Source organism: Myotis nattereri, assembly GCF_964212035.1.
Source record: "Myotis nattereri genome assembly, chromosome: 2".
Classification (NCBI taxonomy): Eukaryota; Metazoa; Chordata; class Mammalia; order Chiroptera; family Vespertilionidae; genus Myotis; species Myotis nattereri.
In genome coordinates, this window is record NC_138076.1 from 191,175,984 (window position 1) to 191,193,267 (window position 17,284).

Here is a 17,284-nt window from a genome sequence, read left to right on the forward strand (position 1 = left end):
TGGCTGGTGAGCATAGCAGGGATGGTCAGTTTACATCTTTCTCTTTTATTATAATGATATTTATGGTCAACTGGTTAATGAGTTAAATATATTAACACCACTTGTACAGAAACTGAGTGCTAAGGATAAATAGGTGCTTGCAGATTTCTTTTTACTGGTTCTAAACCCTGTTTGAGTGCATTAGAATTCTTTTAGAGAAATTTAGACAATATTTATGCCTGACCAATTTAATGAGAATCTCTGCTAGAAGAAACCAAGTTATTGATACCTTAATGAGTTTCTTAGGTCATTCTCAAATGCTGCCAGGGTTGAAAGTTTATGCTTTAGGTATTTCATGCTTCTGCTGCAGTTGGTGGTGGTGGTATTACTACCACTATTATTATTATTATTAGTAGTAGTAGTAGTAGTAGTAGCAGTAGTAGTAGTATATTTGTATAAGGAAGGATGTGCACAATCTAGAAACATTGTGTTAAAGATAACTTGTATTTGTCTGTTTGGATTTCTATAAAAAATATCATAATTGGTGGCTTATAAACAACAGACATTTATTTCTCATAATTATGGAGCTTGCAAAGTCCAAGATCAGGGCGTTGGCAGATTTGTTGTTTGGTGAGGGCCTGCTTCCTAGATAGCTGTTTTTTGTTTGTTTGTTTGTTTTTCACTGTAACCTCACACAGTAGAAAGTGCAAGGAAGCTTTCTTGGGCCCTTTTTTATAAGGGCACTAATTCCATTTGTAAGGGCTCCATCCTGATGACCTAATCACTCGAGACCTGGTTATACCATCACCTTGGGTGTTATGATTTTAATATATAAATTTTGAAGGGATAAGCATTCAGACCATAAGGTAACTGTTAATTATATGTACAATTCTAGTTTCTGAGTATTTAAGAACCAGTTATCTCATGGTCATTATATATTGATGATTATTGAATTTTTAAATTATAATGGTGTAGATGAAGCAGTTTAGTGGTTTTCTGTTCCTTTACACCTCTTTGTTTCATGTTTATGGTGACATAAATATCAAATCTGTCACAAATTGTTCCCTTTATATCAGTTTTTATCAAGATACTCTTTAAGGTAAGTGTCTAGATGGCAGTTCAGGATGTGATATGCCTGACAGTTTTCTACCAGTCGTTCTCATGATTGTTGACATTGGTCCTTAATGAGGAGGAGTCACAGTAGATTGAGGGAAGAGCTGTGAGACTTTTGAAACATGCCATTTGTAAGATGGTGTGCGTGGGAGGAGGTCTAAGATACTAGGCATTGCTGGCACAAAAGAGTTGAAGTAACTTAGTTTAAAACTTTTAAAGTAATGCTTTGGGATGCTGTTTCTATCTAAAATGTGTGTTAGTGTTCATAGTTTTAAGCAATAAAAATCCCTCTAATTTAAACAGAAAAAATACTTTGAAAGCTTATATTGGGTTACTCATAAAGTTTCTTAAATGGTAGAAGAACCAGACTTGGAATCTTCGTCAGGATAACACTCTAAACCTGTTGTTGATTGTTGTTGGTAGTGGTTCCTTCACTGGCCTGGGACAGTGAGGGCACCAATGTTAGGTGGTACTCTCTCAGTGACTTGAGGCAAAAGATACTCCTAAAACTGCTGCCAGTGCTTTTTTGTAAAACTATGGATTAAAGAAGGATGAACTAATTAAAACTGTATTAGCCATTGTTATTGCCCTCACCCTCACTGGAATGGATTGCTTCTGGTCCTTGTTGCTGCTGTTGCCACCTTTGCTTCCTTTTCTTCCATCTCCACCTCCTCCTTTTCTTGGTTTACCAGAGTGGCAAAACCCAGATCCTAATGTCCTTGTTTCAGTTGCAGTGGAGGTTTTGAGGTAAATACCTTCAGACAGTAATTGATGTCCTTATAGCATGTGTGGATTCTGAGCTCTCCCTGGCTTGTTGCTTTGCTATTGTTTTTATTTGTTTAATGACTTGCTTCAACTAATTCTTTTGAATGTGTTTTCCTCTCAATGTCTGCTTCTGAAATCACCCCCACCACCCTAAAAGTTTATTAGACTTAGTAAAGGCCAGCAAAAAAACAAAAAACCACCCAAACCAAAACAAGAAAATTACTCTAGAAACTGCTTCTCCAACAAAGCTCTAGAAGAGAAGGAAGGCTACAATTTGGAATTTCAAAGAAAATATTTGAAGGAAACTTTTCTCTTTCTGAAGGGCTACAGCTTTTTTCTTTAAAAAATTTTTTTTCTGCCTGGCTTTCTAGGGATTGTCCCTGGGCACTATATTTTAGTGGTCTGTTAATGATTGATTAGAGCAGCGGTTCTCAACCTGTGGGTCGCGACCCCTTTGGGGGTCTAACGACCCTTTCACAGGGGTCACCTAAATACATCCCGCATACCAGAGATTTACATTACGATTCATAACAGTAGCAAAATTACAGTTATGAAGTAGCAACGAAAATAATTGCATGTTTGGAGGTCACCACAACATGAGGAACAGTATTAAAGGGTCACGGCATTAGGAAGGTTGAGAACCACTGGATTAGAGGTTGTTCCTAAATGCCTTGAGCCAATAATTGTTTCATCATTTTTCTTTGAATCTGTTTGTGGTTTGGGTAATGTTTTCAAATTTTAGGAATTTTAAAGTTTGTCCTACATTCGGCCAGAGACTAGTGTTTGGTTGATCTCTTTAGTGTCTCTTGAGCAGAAGCCGCCTTATGCATGGAATAGCCTTCCTGACTACCAAGGATCTCCCTATTAAATTTCTGTCTGGTGTGTCATTTTGTTGTCTTTCCCGACCACTATTGTTGGGATTGTTAGCCACTGAGAGAGCACTCTTGTTTTTGACAATATTCCATAAGTGCTCCAAATAAAGGCAGTCCCCTCTTTTAGGGCCAGTTAACTGCCAATCTTTTTGGCCTGTCGTGTCTGCTCAGAGTAAAACTTCTGTGCCACAAACTCAGCAGTACTATGGATGCTGATGCTAGTAACCTCTAGCTGAAATACATTACTTACTGTGATTTGGTAGATTTTCTTGAATAAATGCTTCTTGTTTTGTTGTATGTCCTTTGATCAATTCTCAGAGACTTTAGTTCTTTTTGATAATATTTTTCTATTTTTTCATTAGTTTTAGGGGAGAGGATTTGCTGAGCTCCTTGCAGAGTCATTTTGGGAGCTCTGGCGTTTCTATTCTTTTTAGTGGTCTGCAGTCTTCATACTGCAGCCAGCCGCTTCCCCTTCCCTGCAAGCTAGTAATTTCACCTCCAATTTTAAAAGTCTTTATATTGCTCTAAGAATAAAAAAAACAGACATTCTAACATAGTCTAAAATTGCCTCTTATATAGTTTTATCTTACATGAATCTAACTCCCCCTCCCCTCATTCTGGACATTATCCAATCATCATCATTAATTTAGGGAGCACTTTGCCTTTACAAATTAAGGCTCTGATCTGTGGCATAAGTGTTGGAATCTTAGGCATACAGATTTGAATTTCTTTGTATTTATTAGCTGGGTGACTTTGAGCAGTTTGGTAACTTTTCTGAGTTTTTAAAAATCTAAAATAATGGTGATGGAGATCATCTCTATCTATCCTATATAATAAAAGGCTAATATGCAAATTGTCCCCTCGACCGGGAGTTCAACCAGGGGCGGGGTTGGCCAGCCAACTGCCCATGGCTCTTCCCCCTGGCCAGCCTGGCCCAGTCAGTCCTGATGGACCTTGATCAGGGTGGGCTGGCCAGACCCCACCCATGCACGAATTTGTGCACCGGGCCTCTAGTTTATAGATATAAAAGCCTAAGTGACCATTCGACTGTTCGACTGGTAGCTACGACACACACTGACCACCAGGGGGCAGACGCTGAATGCAGGAGCTGTCCCCTGATGGTCAGTGCACTCCCACAGGCGGAGCGCTGCTCAGCCAGAATCTGGGCTCACTGCTGGCGAGCACAGCGGCGGTGACAGGAGCCTCTCCTGCCACTGTAGCAGTGTTAAGGAGCAGCGAGCCGAGTGGTAAGGAGCAGCAAGCAGGCAGGTGGTAAGGAGCAAGGGGTCCTGGACTGCGAGAGGGATGCCTGACTGCTGGCTTAGAGGGATCCCAGACTGCAAGAGGGTGCAGGCCAGGCTGAGGCACCCCCCCCCCCCCCCGTGTACGAATTTCATGCACTGGGCTTCTAGTATTTTATAATGTTGCTATAAGGCTTAAGTGAGATAATGTGCAAAACCGTTAGCATAATACCTTGTAGTTAGAAAGTATGTTTATTCCCCACCTGATATTCTCTTCCTATCATTTGAGTAAGCACTTTATATGAAATACCAGTATGCATAAGTAGAATCATTCCAGTATTACAGTTCTACCTATTTTAAAGTATATTTTTATTGATTTCAGAGAGGGAGAGAGAGATAGAAACATCAGTGATGAGAGAGAATCATTGATCTGTCACTTCTATTGATCTGCTACGCTGGGGATCAAGCCTGCAACCTGGGCATGTGCCCTGACTGGGAATCAAACCGTGACCTCCTGGTTTATAGGTTGATGCTCACTACTGAGTCATGCCAGCTGGGCTCCACCTATTTTTTGAGTAAAAGTTATACCTGAATTTCAGTTGCATTTAAACACATTTATTGAGTACCTCATGTCTAGCTCATAATACCTCATTTAACTTTTAAAAAATGCTTTTGATTGAAATATAACATATTAAGAGTTTTGCCTTTAAATCAAGGGCAAATGTTTTTCCCCTCTAGAATGAGACTATTAAGATTTTCTTTTTCTTTGTGAATTCTCACCCGAGGATATTTTTTCCATTGAATTTTGAAAGAGTAGAAGGGAAGGAGGGAGAGAGAGAGAGTGAAACATCAATGTGAGAGAGACACATCGATTGATTGCCTTCTTCAGGCACCCCAACTGGGGCTGGGAAATGAATCTGCAACCTAGGTACATGCCCTTGACCAGGAATCAAACCTGTGACCCTTCAGTGAGACACTCTACCACTGAGCCACATAGGCCAGGTTCCATGTGTTTTTTTTTGAAAAATATTCACATCTGTAGAAGCAAAAATAGCATAATGAAATTTTGTATACTCTAACCATAGTACAGTGATCATATATATGAAATTAACTTTAGTACATTACTATTATGTAATTTGACAGTCCATCAGATTTTTTAGGTTTCCCAATAATGTCTTTATAGCATTTCCCCAACCAATTAGAATCATGCACTTAATAATGTAGTTACCATGTTTCTTTATTTTCCTTTAATATCCTTGAATGGTTCCTCAGCCTTTCTTTGGCTTTCATGACTTGATATTGTTTTTCAGAATGTTCCTCAGTTTGTTTCTTTGTTATTTTCATAAATTTGTTTAGGCTATGCATTTTGGGGCAGGGTTAAGGTGGTGCCCACCAAGCTTATTTTCTCTAAAGTTACCCGTTTCCCCTTTGTCATTAATAAGTAATGTGTGGAGATATATTAAGATAGTGTAAACATTACTTTTCCCAGTAAACATTGATCAAATGTTTTTTGCATCCTTTATTATGCTTGCCTCAATCAGTTATTACCAGGTAGATTATTAAAATTTTGATAATTTCTGGTGTTTTAATTTGAGTGTTTCTGAGTTTTCTTTATCTAATAGTTATAATTATGAAATACTTTGCTGTGAACCTGCTTATGTCATGGGTTTATTGTTTATGTGATTTTTAGATTCATATACTGGACAGACTGGGGAGAAGTACCAAAGATAGAGCGTGCTGGAATGGATGGTTCAAGTCGCTTCGTTATAATAAACACTGAAATTTACTGGCCAAATGGATTGACTTTGGATTATGAAGAACGAAAGCTTTATTGGGCAGATGCAAAACTTAATTTCATTCACAAATCAAATCTGGATGGAACAGATCGGTAAGATTACCTTATAAATTTACTTTCAACCTTTGATTAAACACCACGTGTCTTGATATAGTCATTAAATTATAAAGCCTGACTTTAAGAAGAAGAAATTAGTTTATCTTTTGCTAAGTGTCAAAGTGGAAGAAGAATGTACTTTCAGTTTGTTCTCAAAATGTAACTATTTCTCATCTGTTGGTAGGATTTAGAATTTATGAACTATATTTTCTCCTTCTTTACTCTGAGCTAATTTACTTCTCCAGTAGTTCTCAACTAGAGATAGTACTTCTCTCTCCAAGAGTTTTTGGAAATATAGGGGGAATTTTGATTAACATGAGGCCTGGGAGTGGTATTAGCATTGTAGCTCTGAGGGGGCATGCTAAACATTTTACAATGTGCTGGATACACAATACAACAAAGAGTCATCCTACTCAGAATTCCCCATAGGCCCCCTAGGAACTGCATATGGAAGCTCATTTGGGAAATCTCCACATTGGACACAGGTTGATAAACTTTTTCTATGAAGGGCTAGTTAGTAAATATTTTAGGCTTTGTGGGTTATGTATGACTGCTGTTGCAACTATTTACCTCAGCTATTGTGGTGTGAAGGCAGCTATAGATAATACATAAGGGAATGAGCATGGCTATGTTCCAGCAAGACTTTATTTACAACACATAGTGCATCAGTGGGCTGTAGTTTGCTGACTCCGGGACTAGGAGAAAACCTAGTGCATATACATAAACATGGAATTTCTACTCTGATCATGTTCAGATTTTTAAAAATATATATTTTTATTGATTTCAGAGAGGAAGAGATAGGGAGAGATGGAAACATCAATGAAGGGGGGGAATCACTGATTAGCTACCTCCTGCATGCCCCACATGGGGGATCGAGCTTACAACCCTGGCATACGCCCTGACAGGAATTGAACTGTGACCTCCTGGTTTGTAGGTTGATGCTCAACCACTGAGCCATGCCAGCCAGGCTGATCGTGTTCAGATTTTATTTTTTTCATGTTGAGATTTTTATAACACTTCCTATTTACATTCTTGTGTTTGAATGATTATTTAGGTTTCTAATGGTCTCATTCTAAGACTCCAACAAAAATCTAGGGAGCCTTAGGTACAGTTGAAGGAATTTTTCAGAGTAAGCATTTGTAAGTATCTGAATGATGAATCAGGAAGCATTTAAAAGTATTGAAAACCAGGAAAGATTTAAATAATTTATTGAGATAATGTTTTTATAGTCATGGAATTAGAGTATTTTTTGCCTTGTTTAAAAAATGAATGAAATAACTTAAGCCAAGGTGGTTTAAAAACAATCCTATATAATAAAAGCCTAATAGGCTAAGTGTCAGGTTGTCCAGTTGGCCATTCAACCAATCAAAGTGTAATATGCTAATGATATGCTAAGGCCGCTCAACCGCTCGCTATGATGTGCACTGACCTCCAGGGGCAGATGCTCAGACTGGTAGGTTAGCTTGCTGCTCGGGTCTGGGTGATCCGGACTGAGCGAGACAGGCTGGACACGCCCTAGAGCCCTCCAGTGGTCCCTCCCCAGCTGGCCAACCTCCCGTGTCCCTCCCTGGCCCCGATCATGCACCGGTGGGATCCCTCGGCCTGGCCTGCGCCCTCTCACAATCTGGGATCCCTTGGGGGATGTTGGAGAGCCGGTTTCAGCCCCATCCCACAGGCCAGGCTGAAGGACCCCACTGGTGCACGAATTCGTACATCGGGCCTCGAGTTGGAAATAAATGTCAAAAAAGTAATAAGTATATAAACATGAATACATAAACACTAGAGGCCTGGTGCACGAATTTCTGCACAGGTGGGGTCCAGATGGCCTGCCCCAATTGGGGGCGGAGGGGGGGCGGGGCCGGCTGGGGGTTGGGGCTGTGGGCAGTTGGGCAGCAGGCCCCGTCCCTGATCATGGTGTTGGGGGCCGATTGGGGGCCAGGCCCGCCCGGGGGAGGGGGGACAGTCGGGGCCTGGATCAGGCTGGTTGGCTGCTGCAGTGTGTGTCATAGCCACCAGTCATTCCGGTCGTTCTGCCACTGTTCCAGTTGCTGGGCTTTTATATATATAGGTAATTGTTGTGTTTGAACTTAACATTTGGCTTTGAGAGGGGCACTAGTTGAATGTGGCCATGTCATAGTTTTCTTGACTCCTTCAGATACCCATACAAACACCCATGAAACTAGATAGCAAATCCAAAAACATATAATAAATAAACCTCAAGCATCCACAAATAAAAGCAAGTAAGGGCAGACCACTAATAGCTACAGACCTCCATAGTATTACTATCTGTGCAAGAATAAGTGGGGGGGGGGGTGAATTATATAGGATGTTTCATTGCACTTAAATGCAGGAGACCTCCAAAATAGCCTCAATGATTTACTAGACAATGTGGTGGATTATATTAAGAGCAGCAGCTGAAATGAGATGGGGGGTAGCGGGGGGGGGGTTGCCCACTCTAATATCAGGCAAGTACAGTGTGTCCATGGTAAAGACAGAAAAGGATAGAGCAGTTTGGCTCCAAAGAATTCTTGAAATGGACTTGCTAGAGTTCTCTACCAGCGCAGGATACCACACTGAGTGGAAACAAAATAAAATAGAATAGTATCATCAAAATTGAGAAGACTAGGGAAAATGAAAAGGAATGAAAGGGAAAGGAAAGATGAAGTTCAGTAAAGATAGAGGAATAGCTGGCGATCTCATAAAGGAAGCTTCCATTGTCTTTAATATTACATGAAAGCAACAGAAGACTGAATTCTGTAAAGTTAGAAAAACTACCTTTACCACCACTTTTTTATAAAAGTTCAGGAAAACTAATTTTACATAAACTTGAGAAACAGAAGTGTCAAGATTAAGTCCCACTTAAGGTATTGTAAGGAACATCTTATTTATAGCAGTATTTTAAGCTGATAACAACTTAACTTTGAACGCATAATTAAGTCCTATACTTTTACTCTCCCCCACATTAATGTTTCTGATGTTACAATTTACATCTTTTTACCTTGTGTATTCATTAACAATAACATTGTACTTATTTTTTACTACTTTTGTCTTTTAACACATTTACCCACCACTATTCCAACATTAGAGTAATCTGAATTTAACCATATATTTGTCTTTACCAGTAAAATTTAAATTTTTATATGTTTTTCTGTTACTGATTAGTGTTCTTTTGTTTCAGCTGCAAGAAGTTCCTTTAATGTTTCTTGTAAGGCTGATCGAATTGTGATGAACTCTTTTAGCTTTTGCTTGCTGGGTAGAGTACAGTAGGTCCAGGAACTTAACTCTTGTTTATGTCAATTAGCTTGTGGTAAAATTTGTTTCATTAGATGTCATTTCACTTAAAGTCGCAGAAGCTATCAGAGATATTAAATAAGGACTTACTATATTTTTGTTTGGCAGTTTTTGTCTTTCAGCACTTTGAATACATTGTGCCACTCTCTCCTGGTCTGTAACATTTCTGCTAAAAACTCTGTTGATAGCTTTGTGGGGGTTCCCTTGTGTGAAATAAGTTGTTTTTCTCTTGCTGATTTAGTCTCTTTAACTTTTGACAATCCTATACAATAAAAGCTTAATATACTAAGTGCCCAGTCAAAGCATAATATGCTAATGATATGCTAAGTCCGCTCAACCACTCACTATGACGTGCACTGACCACCAGGGGACAGATGCTCCGACCATTAGGTTAGCTTGCTGCTGGGGTCTGGCTGGTCAGGACTGAGCGAGACGGGCTGGACACGCCCTAGGGCCCTCCCACGGTCCCTCTCCAGCTGGCCAACCTCCTGCGTCCCTCCCTGGCCCTGATTGTGCACTGGTGGGGTTCCTTGGCCTGGCCTTCTCCCTCTCGCAGTCTGGGACCCCTCAGGGGATGCTGGAGATCTGGTTTCGGCTTGATCCTGCAGGCCAGGCCAAGGGACCCCACTGGTGCACAAATCTATACACCCGGCCTCTAGTTTAATTATAATGTATTTTGGTGTGTGACCTTTTGAATGAATAGTTTTTGGAACTTTCTGGATGTCTTTTTTTTCTTCCAGGTTAGGTAAATTTTTAGCCATTTTCTTCCATTAATATTTCTGCCACTTTCTAGCCTTTCCTTCTGGAACCCTTATATTGCAATTATAGTCCACTTTATGGTGTCCCATAAGGCCCTTAGGCTATCTTTACGTATTTTTTTAGCCTCTCTGATTGGGTGACTTTCACTGCCTAGACTTTGAGTTTGCTGATCCTTCCTTACATTTGAACTATTGTGCTTTTGTACCCTTCTATTTGAAGTTTTCAGATCAGTTATTGTATTCTTCAGCTCTGTGATCTTTCTGTATACTTTCTTATTTTTTTTTATCTCTTTCTTGAAATTTTCACTTTGTTCATGCATTGTTCTCCTGACTTCAGTGAACATCTTTATGACTGTTATTTTGAAATCTTTATCAAGTAAACCATGGGCCTCTGTTTCATTAAGGTTTGTTTCTAAAGTTTTATTTTGTTTTTCTTTGTTTGAATATATTTCCTGTTTCTTCATTTTCTTTGACTCTTTGCTTTCTGCACATTAGATAAAACAGACACCTTTTCCAGTTTTGACAGAGTCATCTTGTTTAGGAAATGAACCTTATCAATCAGCCTGGCCTAAGCTCTTGGTTGTCTCTCAGACTTTTATGATTGTTCAAGCTACCTTTTTTTGTCTTAGTGGCTGGATCCCAGTAGCTGAGGTTGTGCCAATACCGGTCATGCATTTCAAAGTGGAGGATAGCACCTCGATGAAGGCTGATTGGAAGCTGGAATCCCAGGCAGCAGCTGCAAAAGTATACAGCCAGGGCCCTTCCAGGGAGAAATTTGGAGATGAGCTTTTTACCTGCTCCCTCTATGTTGGATGTGGATATATAGCTGCAGAAGGGGTTGCTTCTATACCCATTAAGAACTGCTTCATTACTTGCTACAGTCCTGAGGGACTTGTGGATGTAAGTCTTATTGGCTTTCAGAGGCAGGCTGTCTAGGGCCTCATCACTTGGGCAGCATGGAAAAAGCTGGGGCACTAGATATGTGTACAAGCTGAATCTGTGGAGATAATGGAGGTTTGGAGTAAGCTAGGATGGAGGTTGCGTCTGCCAGCTTCTTTGGTCTATCAGAAGGCTTATATCTGCTAAAATAGAAGCCTGAGCATTAGACAGCAGCTTTCAAAGGAGGCAAATAGACTTCTTTCAGGAATAACTTGAGAGATGGGCGATTCTGACTGCTCTGTCTGTGCTCATCCCTGCTGGGATAGATTCCTTTTGTAAGCCTCATGGTAAGGTAATCAAAAACAGAAACCTATTAAAATTCTAATGGTATTCTTCACAGAAATAGAACAACCCTAAAATTTGTGTGGAAGCACAAAGTACCCTGAATAGTCAGAGCAGTCTTGATGAAGAAGAACAAAGTTGGGGGCACTATACTTTATAATTCCAAACTATATTTCAAAGCTATTATTGTCAAAACATTATGGTATTGATATAAAAACAGATCAATGAAACAGAATAGAGAGTCCAGAAATAAACAAATGCATATATGCTCAATTTAAATTTACAAAAAATAAGCCAAGAATATACAGCAGAGAGAGGATAGTCTCTTCAGTACATGTTTGGAAAATTGTGCAGCCACATGCAAAAGAATGAAATTGGACCCGAAACTCAAATGGGTTAAATACTTAAATTTAAGGTCTGAAATTCTAAAACTTTTAGAAGAAAACAGGGAAAAAGCTTCTTGAATTGGTATTGGCAATGATTTTTTGGATTTGACACCAAAAGCAAGGCAATAAAAACAAAAATAAACAAGTGGGACTACATCAGATTAAAAAGCTTTAGCATAGTAAAGGTAACCAACAAAATGAAAAGGCAACTCATTGTGCAATGGGAGAAAATATTTGTAAATTGTATATTTGATAAGGTGCTGATATCCAAAATATATAAAGAATTCATACAACTCAATGGTAAGAAATACAAACTATGTCATTAAAAAGGGGGCAGAGGAACTAAGTAGATTTTTTTTTTTAAAGTAAGACCTATATTCAGCCAACAGGTAAATGAAAAGGTGCTTAACATTACGAATCATCAGGGATATGCAAATTAAAACCACAGTGAGTTATCTCACACCTCTCATAATTTCCATCATCACAGAGACAAGAGATAAACATTGGTGAGGATGTGGTGAAAGGAAAACCTTTTGCCCTGTTGTTGGGATTTTATATTGGTACATACAGAATATAAAACAGTATGGAGGCTCCTCAAAAAAAAAAAAAAAAAAAAATACTATCGTATAATCCTGTAATCCCTCTTCTGGGTATATATCCAAAGGAAGTGAGAACAGAAATTTGAGGAAATACCTGCTCTCCCATGTTCATAACTGCATGATTCACAATAACTAATATTGCATAGAAACAACCTAAATGTCTATCTGTCAGTACATGAGTGGATAACTTGTGGTGTACATATACATTAATGGAATATTATTCAGCCATCAGAAAGAAGGACATGGGACTTGAGGGAATTATGCTCAGTAAAAATGAGTCAGATAGAGAAAGGCAGGCACTATATGGTATCAAGTATATGGAATCCCAACAGAAAAGTAAGGTCAAACTCATAGAAACAAAGAGAAGAAAACTGGTTGTCAAGGGCTAGGATGTAGGGGAAATAGAGGTTGGTAAAAAGGTTTTAACTTTTAGCTATAAGATGAAAAAGGTCTGAGGATTTAATGGAATTAAATTTTTAATACAGGCGTGGTCATCCCTGGCTGGTGTGACTCGGTTGAGCATCATCCCTTGCACTGAGGGGTCGCTGGTTCGATTCTAGGACAGGGCACATACCGGGGTTGTGGATTTAATCGCCAGACAGGGTGCATATAGGGACAGCCAATTGATGTTTCTCTCTCCCTCTTCTTCTTTCTCTAAAATCAGTAAAGACACGTTAACATTTTAAAAAATATATATGTACAGGGGAGGGCAAAAGTAGGTTTATAGTTGTGAGTATACGAAATAGTTCTTGTATTATTGTTTATGAATTATTGTATTATTTATTATTATAATCTATTTTTGCCCACCCCTGTATAACATCTATAATAATAAAAGCATAATATGCTTATTAGACCAGATGACCTTCCGGGAAAAGCTGGGGTTGTGAGGGAAGCCTGGGTCCTTGCTGCCTGCCAGCAGCCAGAGAGAAGCCCGGGTCCCAGGTGCCAGAGGGAAGCTGGTGCCCATAGCTGGGGGAAGGAAGGCCTACTCTTGCTCGAATTTCGTGCATCAGGCCTCTAGTTGTGATTATCATTGATTAACTGCATTATATATACTAGTAATTGAAGTTTGTTAAGAGAGTTGAACCTTAAACACCAAACAAACAAAAAAAATTGTGAGATATGATGTTTAACTAGATGGGGGAATCCTTTCACAATTTATATGTATATCTTATCACTACATACACCGCGATATCTTTCCATTTTATTTGTGAATTATACCTCAGTAGAGCTGAAGAAAAAAATGTTATAAAGAAAAAAACAATGATGAACAGAGTAATGCTTTTCATAGGAAACTTCCTAAAAAGATATCATAGAACAAATCAAAACCTCCATTTTAAAATGCACTATCAGTAAGTGAAATGTTACCTGTCAAAAACCAATATAAATTAAAATTAGAAGCTCAGAAATTAGATGACAGAATCCAGGGAAGTATAAATAAAAGAAAAATCATTATGTATGTAATTTGCAATTTTTAAAGATTGTTAATGAAGTGCTGAGTAGTTTAGTTTTTACTATTATTTTTCAGTTGTGTTACTTGCCTTTCTTGGCAACTTCTCAGAACTCTCTCTCTATATCTTACCATAATGAATTCCGAAAGACTTCAGTATGAAATACGTAGGTCTATTTAAATTTGGACTTAAACTATGATATCATTCCTGTAAATGTCATAATCACTGTAGGGAACTTAAAGCTGTTCATTTAAAAAGTGGAGGACATTGTAACAGTTCTTTTTGGGAAATGAGGTGGAAAAGTAATTTGCTAGGGAAGAGAGAAATAAGAAAAATGAGAGGAGAAAATTGCAGTGATTGGGCTGGTAGAGTAGATATAAGGTTCTAAAATAAAAAGTTTGTTTGCTAAACTAGTAATGCTAATTGTGTATTCAGTTTTTTAAAAATTTGCCCTAAATGTAAAACACCTTAGGCTAGAGCTAGACCCATTTCATGTGCAGTAACGGATGCTAATTCTGCTTAGATAAAAATTATTTTATTTATCTCAATTTAATTTATTTTACTGGTAGTCTCTTAGATATTACAGATCATCAAATAACCTCAAGGACCAAAAATTGAATTTTCTTCCCTAAAATATGTGATATTCTTTATTTATCTTCAGTTGCTTATATTCTCACTCCCTCTGGCCCCCCCCCCCCCCCCGTTTTTTTTCTCTCCCTGGGCTATTTATGAAACGATTATATTTGATATTATGAAAATGTCAAAGCATTTATTTTCTTTAATATTATTTCGGCTCAGAACATATTTTGTTTATTATTCAAGAGTATTTATTAATTATATCACTCTCCATGACACTCTGCAAAGTTCTGTGCCTTTAGTACTAAACAGGCAGTCTACCTTTTCTTTCATATGCATAGATTGCTTTTGAAGGTTTTAGGTCTGCTTTATCTCATGAACACATTCTGCCAGTGGCAGGACTTCCTTTTTGCTACGTGACTTGTGAAGGTTAAGAAACCATATAGCCAAAAGTTAGCTGAGATGATCTTGTGCTGGACTAGATGGATTTCCAGAGAAGGCTCTACCAGAACGCCTTTTTAGCCTTATGTGTATGTTTTTACTTTCAGTTATCGAAACCATACGAAGTGATGGAAGAAACAGGCTTAGGTTCTTTGTTCTTCCACATCAAGAAGGGAAAAAACCTATTGCTTGCTTGCTTATTTATTTATTTATTTTAAAAATATCTTTTATTGATTTTTTACAGAGAGGAAGGGAGAGGGACAGAGGCTTAGAAACATCAATGAGAGAAACATCGATCAGTTGCCTCCTGCACACCTCCTACTGGGGATGTGCCCACAACCAAGGTACATGCCCTGGACCGGAATCGAACCTGGGACCTTTCCGTTGCAGGCCGACGCTCTGTCCACTGAGCCAAACTGGTTAGGGCCCTATTGCTTATTTAAAACTGCTTCCCAGGGCCAACCATAGGATTTTTCTTTTTGCTAACCTTTCTCCTGTAATGAGATGAATTATGTGGAAGGATGGAAGATGTGAATTCAGAGATGGGAATTGATAGCAGTGCTAATATTTGGGCTTCTCTGTCTGGTAGCTTCTAGTGAACCTGGGGGCTGCTACCAAATTAGGGACCATTCTGAAGTACTTGGTTTGGGGGTCTTGGACATTGTGAAAATATATTTGAATTTACTATGTGACTTATTTTTCACAGGTGTATTTGACCTTAAGATACTAGTGTGTGTTACTCAGGGTTTGTATGTGTTAATGTGGATTACAAAACCATTTAATGGAAGAGATGAACTTCTGATAAAATAATAAAATTTAGAAATATATGAGTTTTTCTCTTTGTGTTAATAGGCAGGCAGTGGTTAAAGGTTCCCTTCCTCATCCTTTTGCCTTGACGTTATTTGAGGACACATTGTACTGGACTGACTGGAATACACACTCCATTTTGGCTTGCAACAAGTACACTGGCGAGGGTCTGCGTGAAATCCATTCTAACATCTTCTCTCCCATGGATATACATGCCTTCAGCCAACAGAGGCAGCCAAATGGTAGGTGATCTTGATTTTTAAATTGCAAGTTGGAATAACTTTGAAGCACTGTGATGCCTTGCGTTCTTGAGATGCAGGAGGACATGGTAGCAGGGAGGAATTAAACAATAGGGAAAACATCAAAATACACTGCAGGTTAAACAATAGCCTAATATCTATCACTACAGATGACCTCAGCCCCTTGTTTGGATTTAGAGTTATAGAGGTGGAGAAGAGGGAAATAAGAAATTGAGATAGCTCAGACACAAATGTATTTCTTGTTCATATTATGTCTCTCTAATGTGTGTTTGATGTTTCCTATGAGTATGTTTAAAAACAAACTCTTCTTGAATGGAATCTTCTGTTAATCTAACTGGTAAATTTAAGTACCTCAGTTTGCTGAATAAAATACCTACAGAAACTTTTCTGTGCACACTCCCATCCCCTTTTATCTTAATTTTGCTTTTGTTTTTTGGTCAACCTTTACAATGGATTGGGCTGTGACTGCCTACAACAATTACTTACAAAGGGGATAGAATTAGATTTGAAGGAATTTGAGAATGTTAAATGTTTGGCAGTTGTGTGTAAATAAATATTTGGCATGTGTCTGATTGTATTCCATAGTCAAAAATGAAGAGTTTTTAGATTATACATTGCTTTGTATTAGCTCCTTCTATTTAGGGCAGCGGTTCTCAACCTGTGGGTCGCGACCCCTTTGGGGTCGAACGACCCTTTCACAGGGGTTGCCTAAGACCATCGGAAAACACATATAATTACATATTGTTTTTGTGATTAATCACTATGCTTTAATTATGTTCAATTTGTAACAATGAAATTGGGGGTCACCACAACATGAGGAACTGTATTAAAGGGTCGCGGCATTAGGAAGGTTGAGAACCACTGATTTAGGCGGGACATAGTTAAATGTTGAATTTGTTATATTGGAATCTTGTGATTATGAGTTCATAGAAATGCTTTTAAATGTATGTGTTGCTCTTTTGTTAAAAAGAAAATGTTTAGTCATTTGTATGAATTTTTTATTCTCATGATTAGCTCTCAGGAGAGAATTTCCATATTGTTGTTTTTTTAATTGCACTGTTGGTACTTTGTGTTTTACTAATTTGAGAATTTGCATTTATCCGTGATATTACTTTCCTTAATCTTTAATATTTTGTTGGCTTCTATCTTACTGACTTTTTTCTATGAATATTATTTAAATCTATTTTTTTCATAGATTCTACAAATTCCCTTTTTTAATCCATATGCGTATCTTTTCCATGTTAATCTTTCCAAAGTGGTTTTTTTTTTTTTTTTTTTTACATTGGAATTACTTTTCTTGGTTATCAGTCCCTTCTGCCAATCTGTTCTCATTCTCTGTGTTCATTCAACTTTAGTTCTTATTAATCAACAGAAACCTTAATTTCCAGTTTGACTATTCACTTTATTTTCTTTCCCAATTACAGACTTCCAGCTTTTATATTATGGTTTCACCGCGCTTGAAATGTCTTCTTTCCTGTCCTTCAAGGCCCCTGTCATATCCTACATCCTCCATGAAGCTTTTTTGTTTTTTTAATCTCTAATGATTTATTTCCCATTTGACTCTATACTTATTTACATAGTCTATAATGTGCAACATAGGCTTTAGTTTCATGGTTTTATATTGTTTTCTAGT

The 17,284-nt window shown here is 38.3% G+C and overlaps 1 protein-coding gene across 2 annotated transcripts in view; it reads left to right on the forward strand.

Annotated features, from left to right (window-relative positions):
• Nucleotides 1–17,284, forward strand: part of LRP6 (LDL receptor related protein 6) — a 136,232-nt gene that overhangs the window by 52,334 nt on the left and 66,614 nt on the right. For both annotated transcript variants that reach the window (XM_081083446.1, XM_081083447.1), the window contains exons 3-4: nt 5,661–5,858; nt 15,437–15,633. In XM_081083446.1, coding sequence (XP_080939572.1) covers nt 5,661–5,858; nt 15,437–15,633 — 395 coding nt within the window. The remainder of the gene's footprint in view (nt 1–5,660; nt 5,859–15,436; nt 15,634–17,284) is intronic.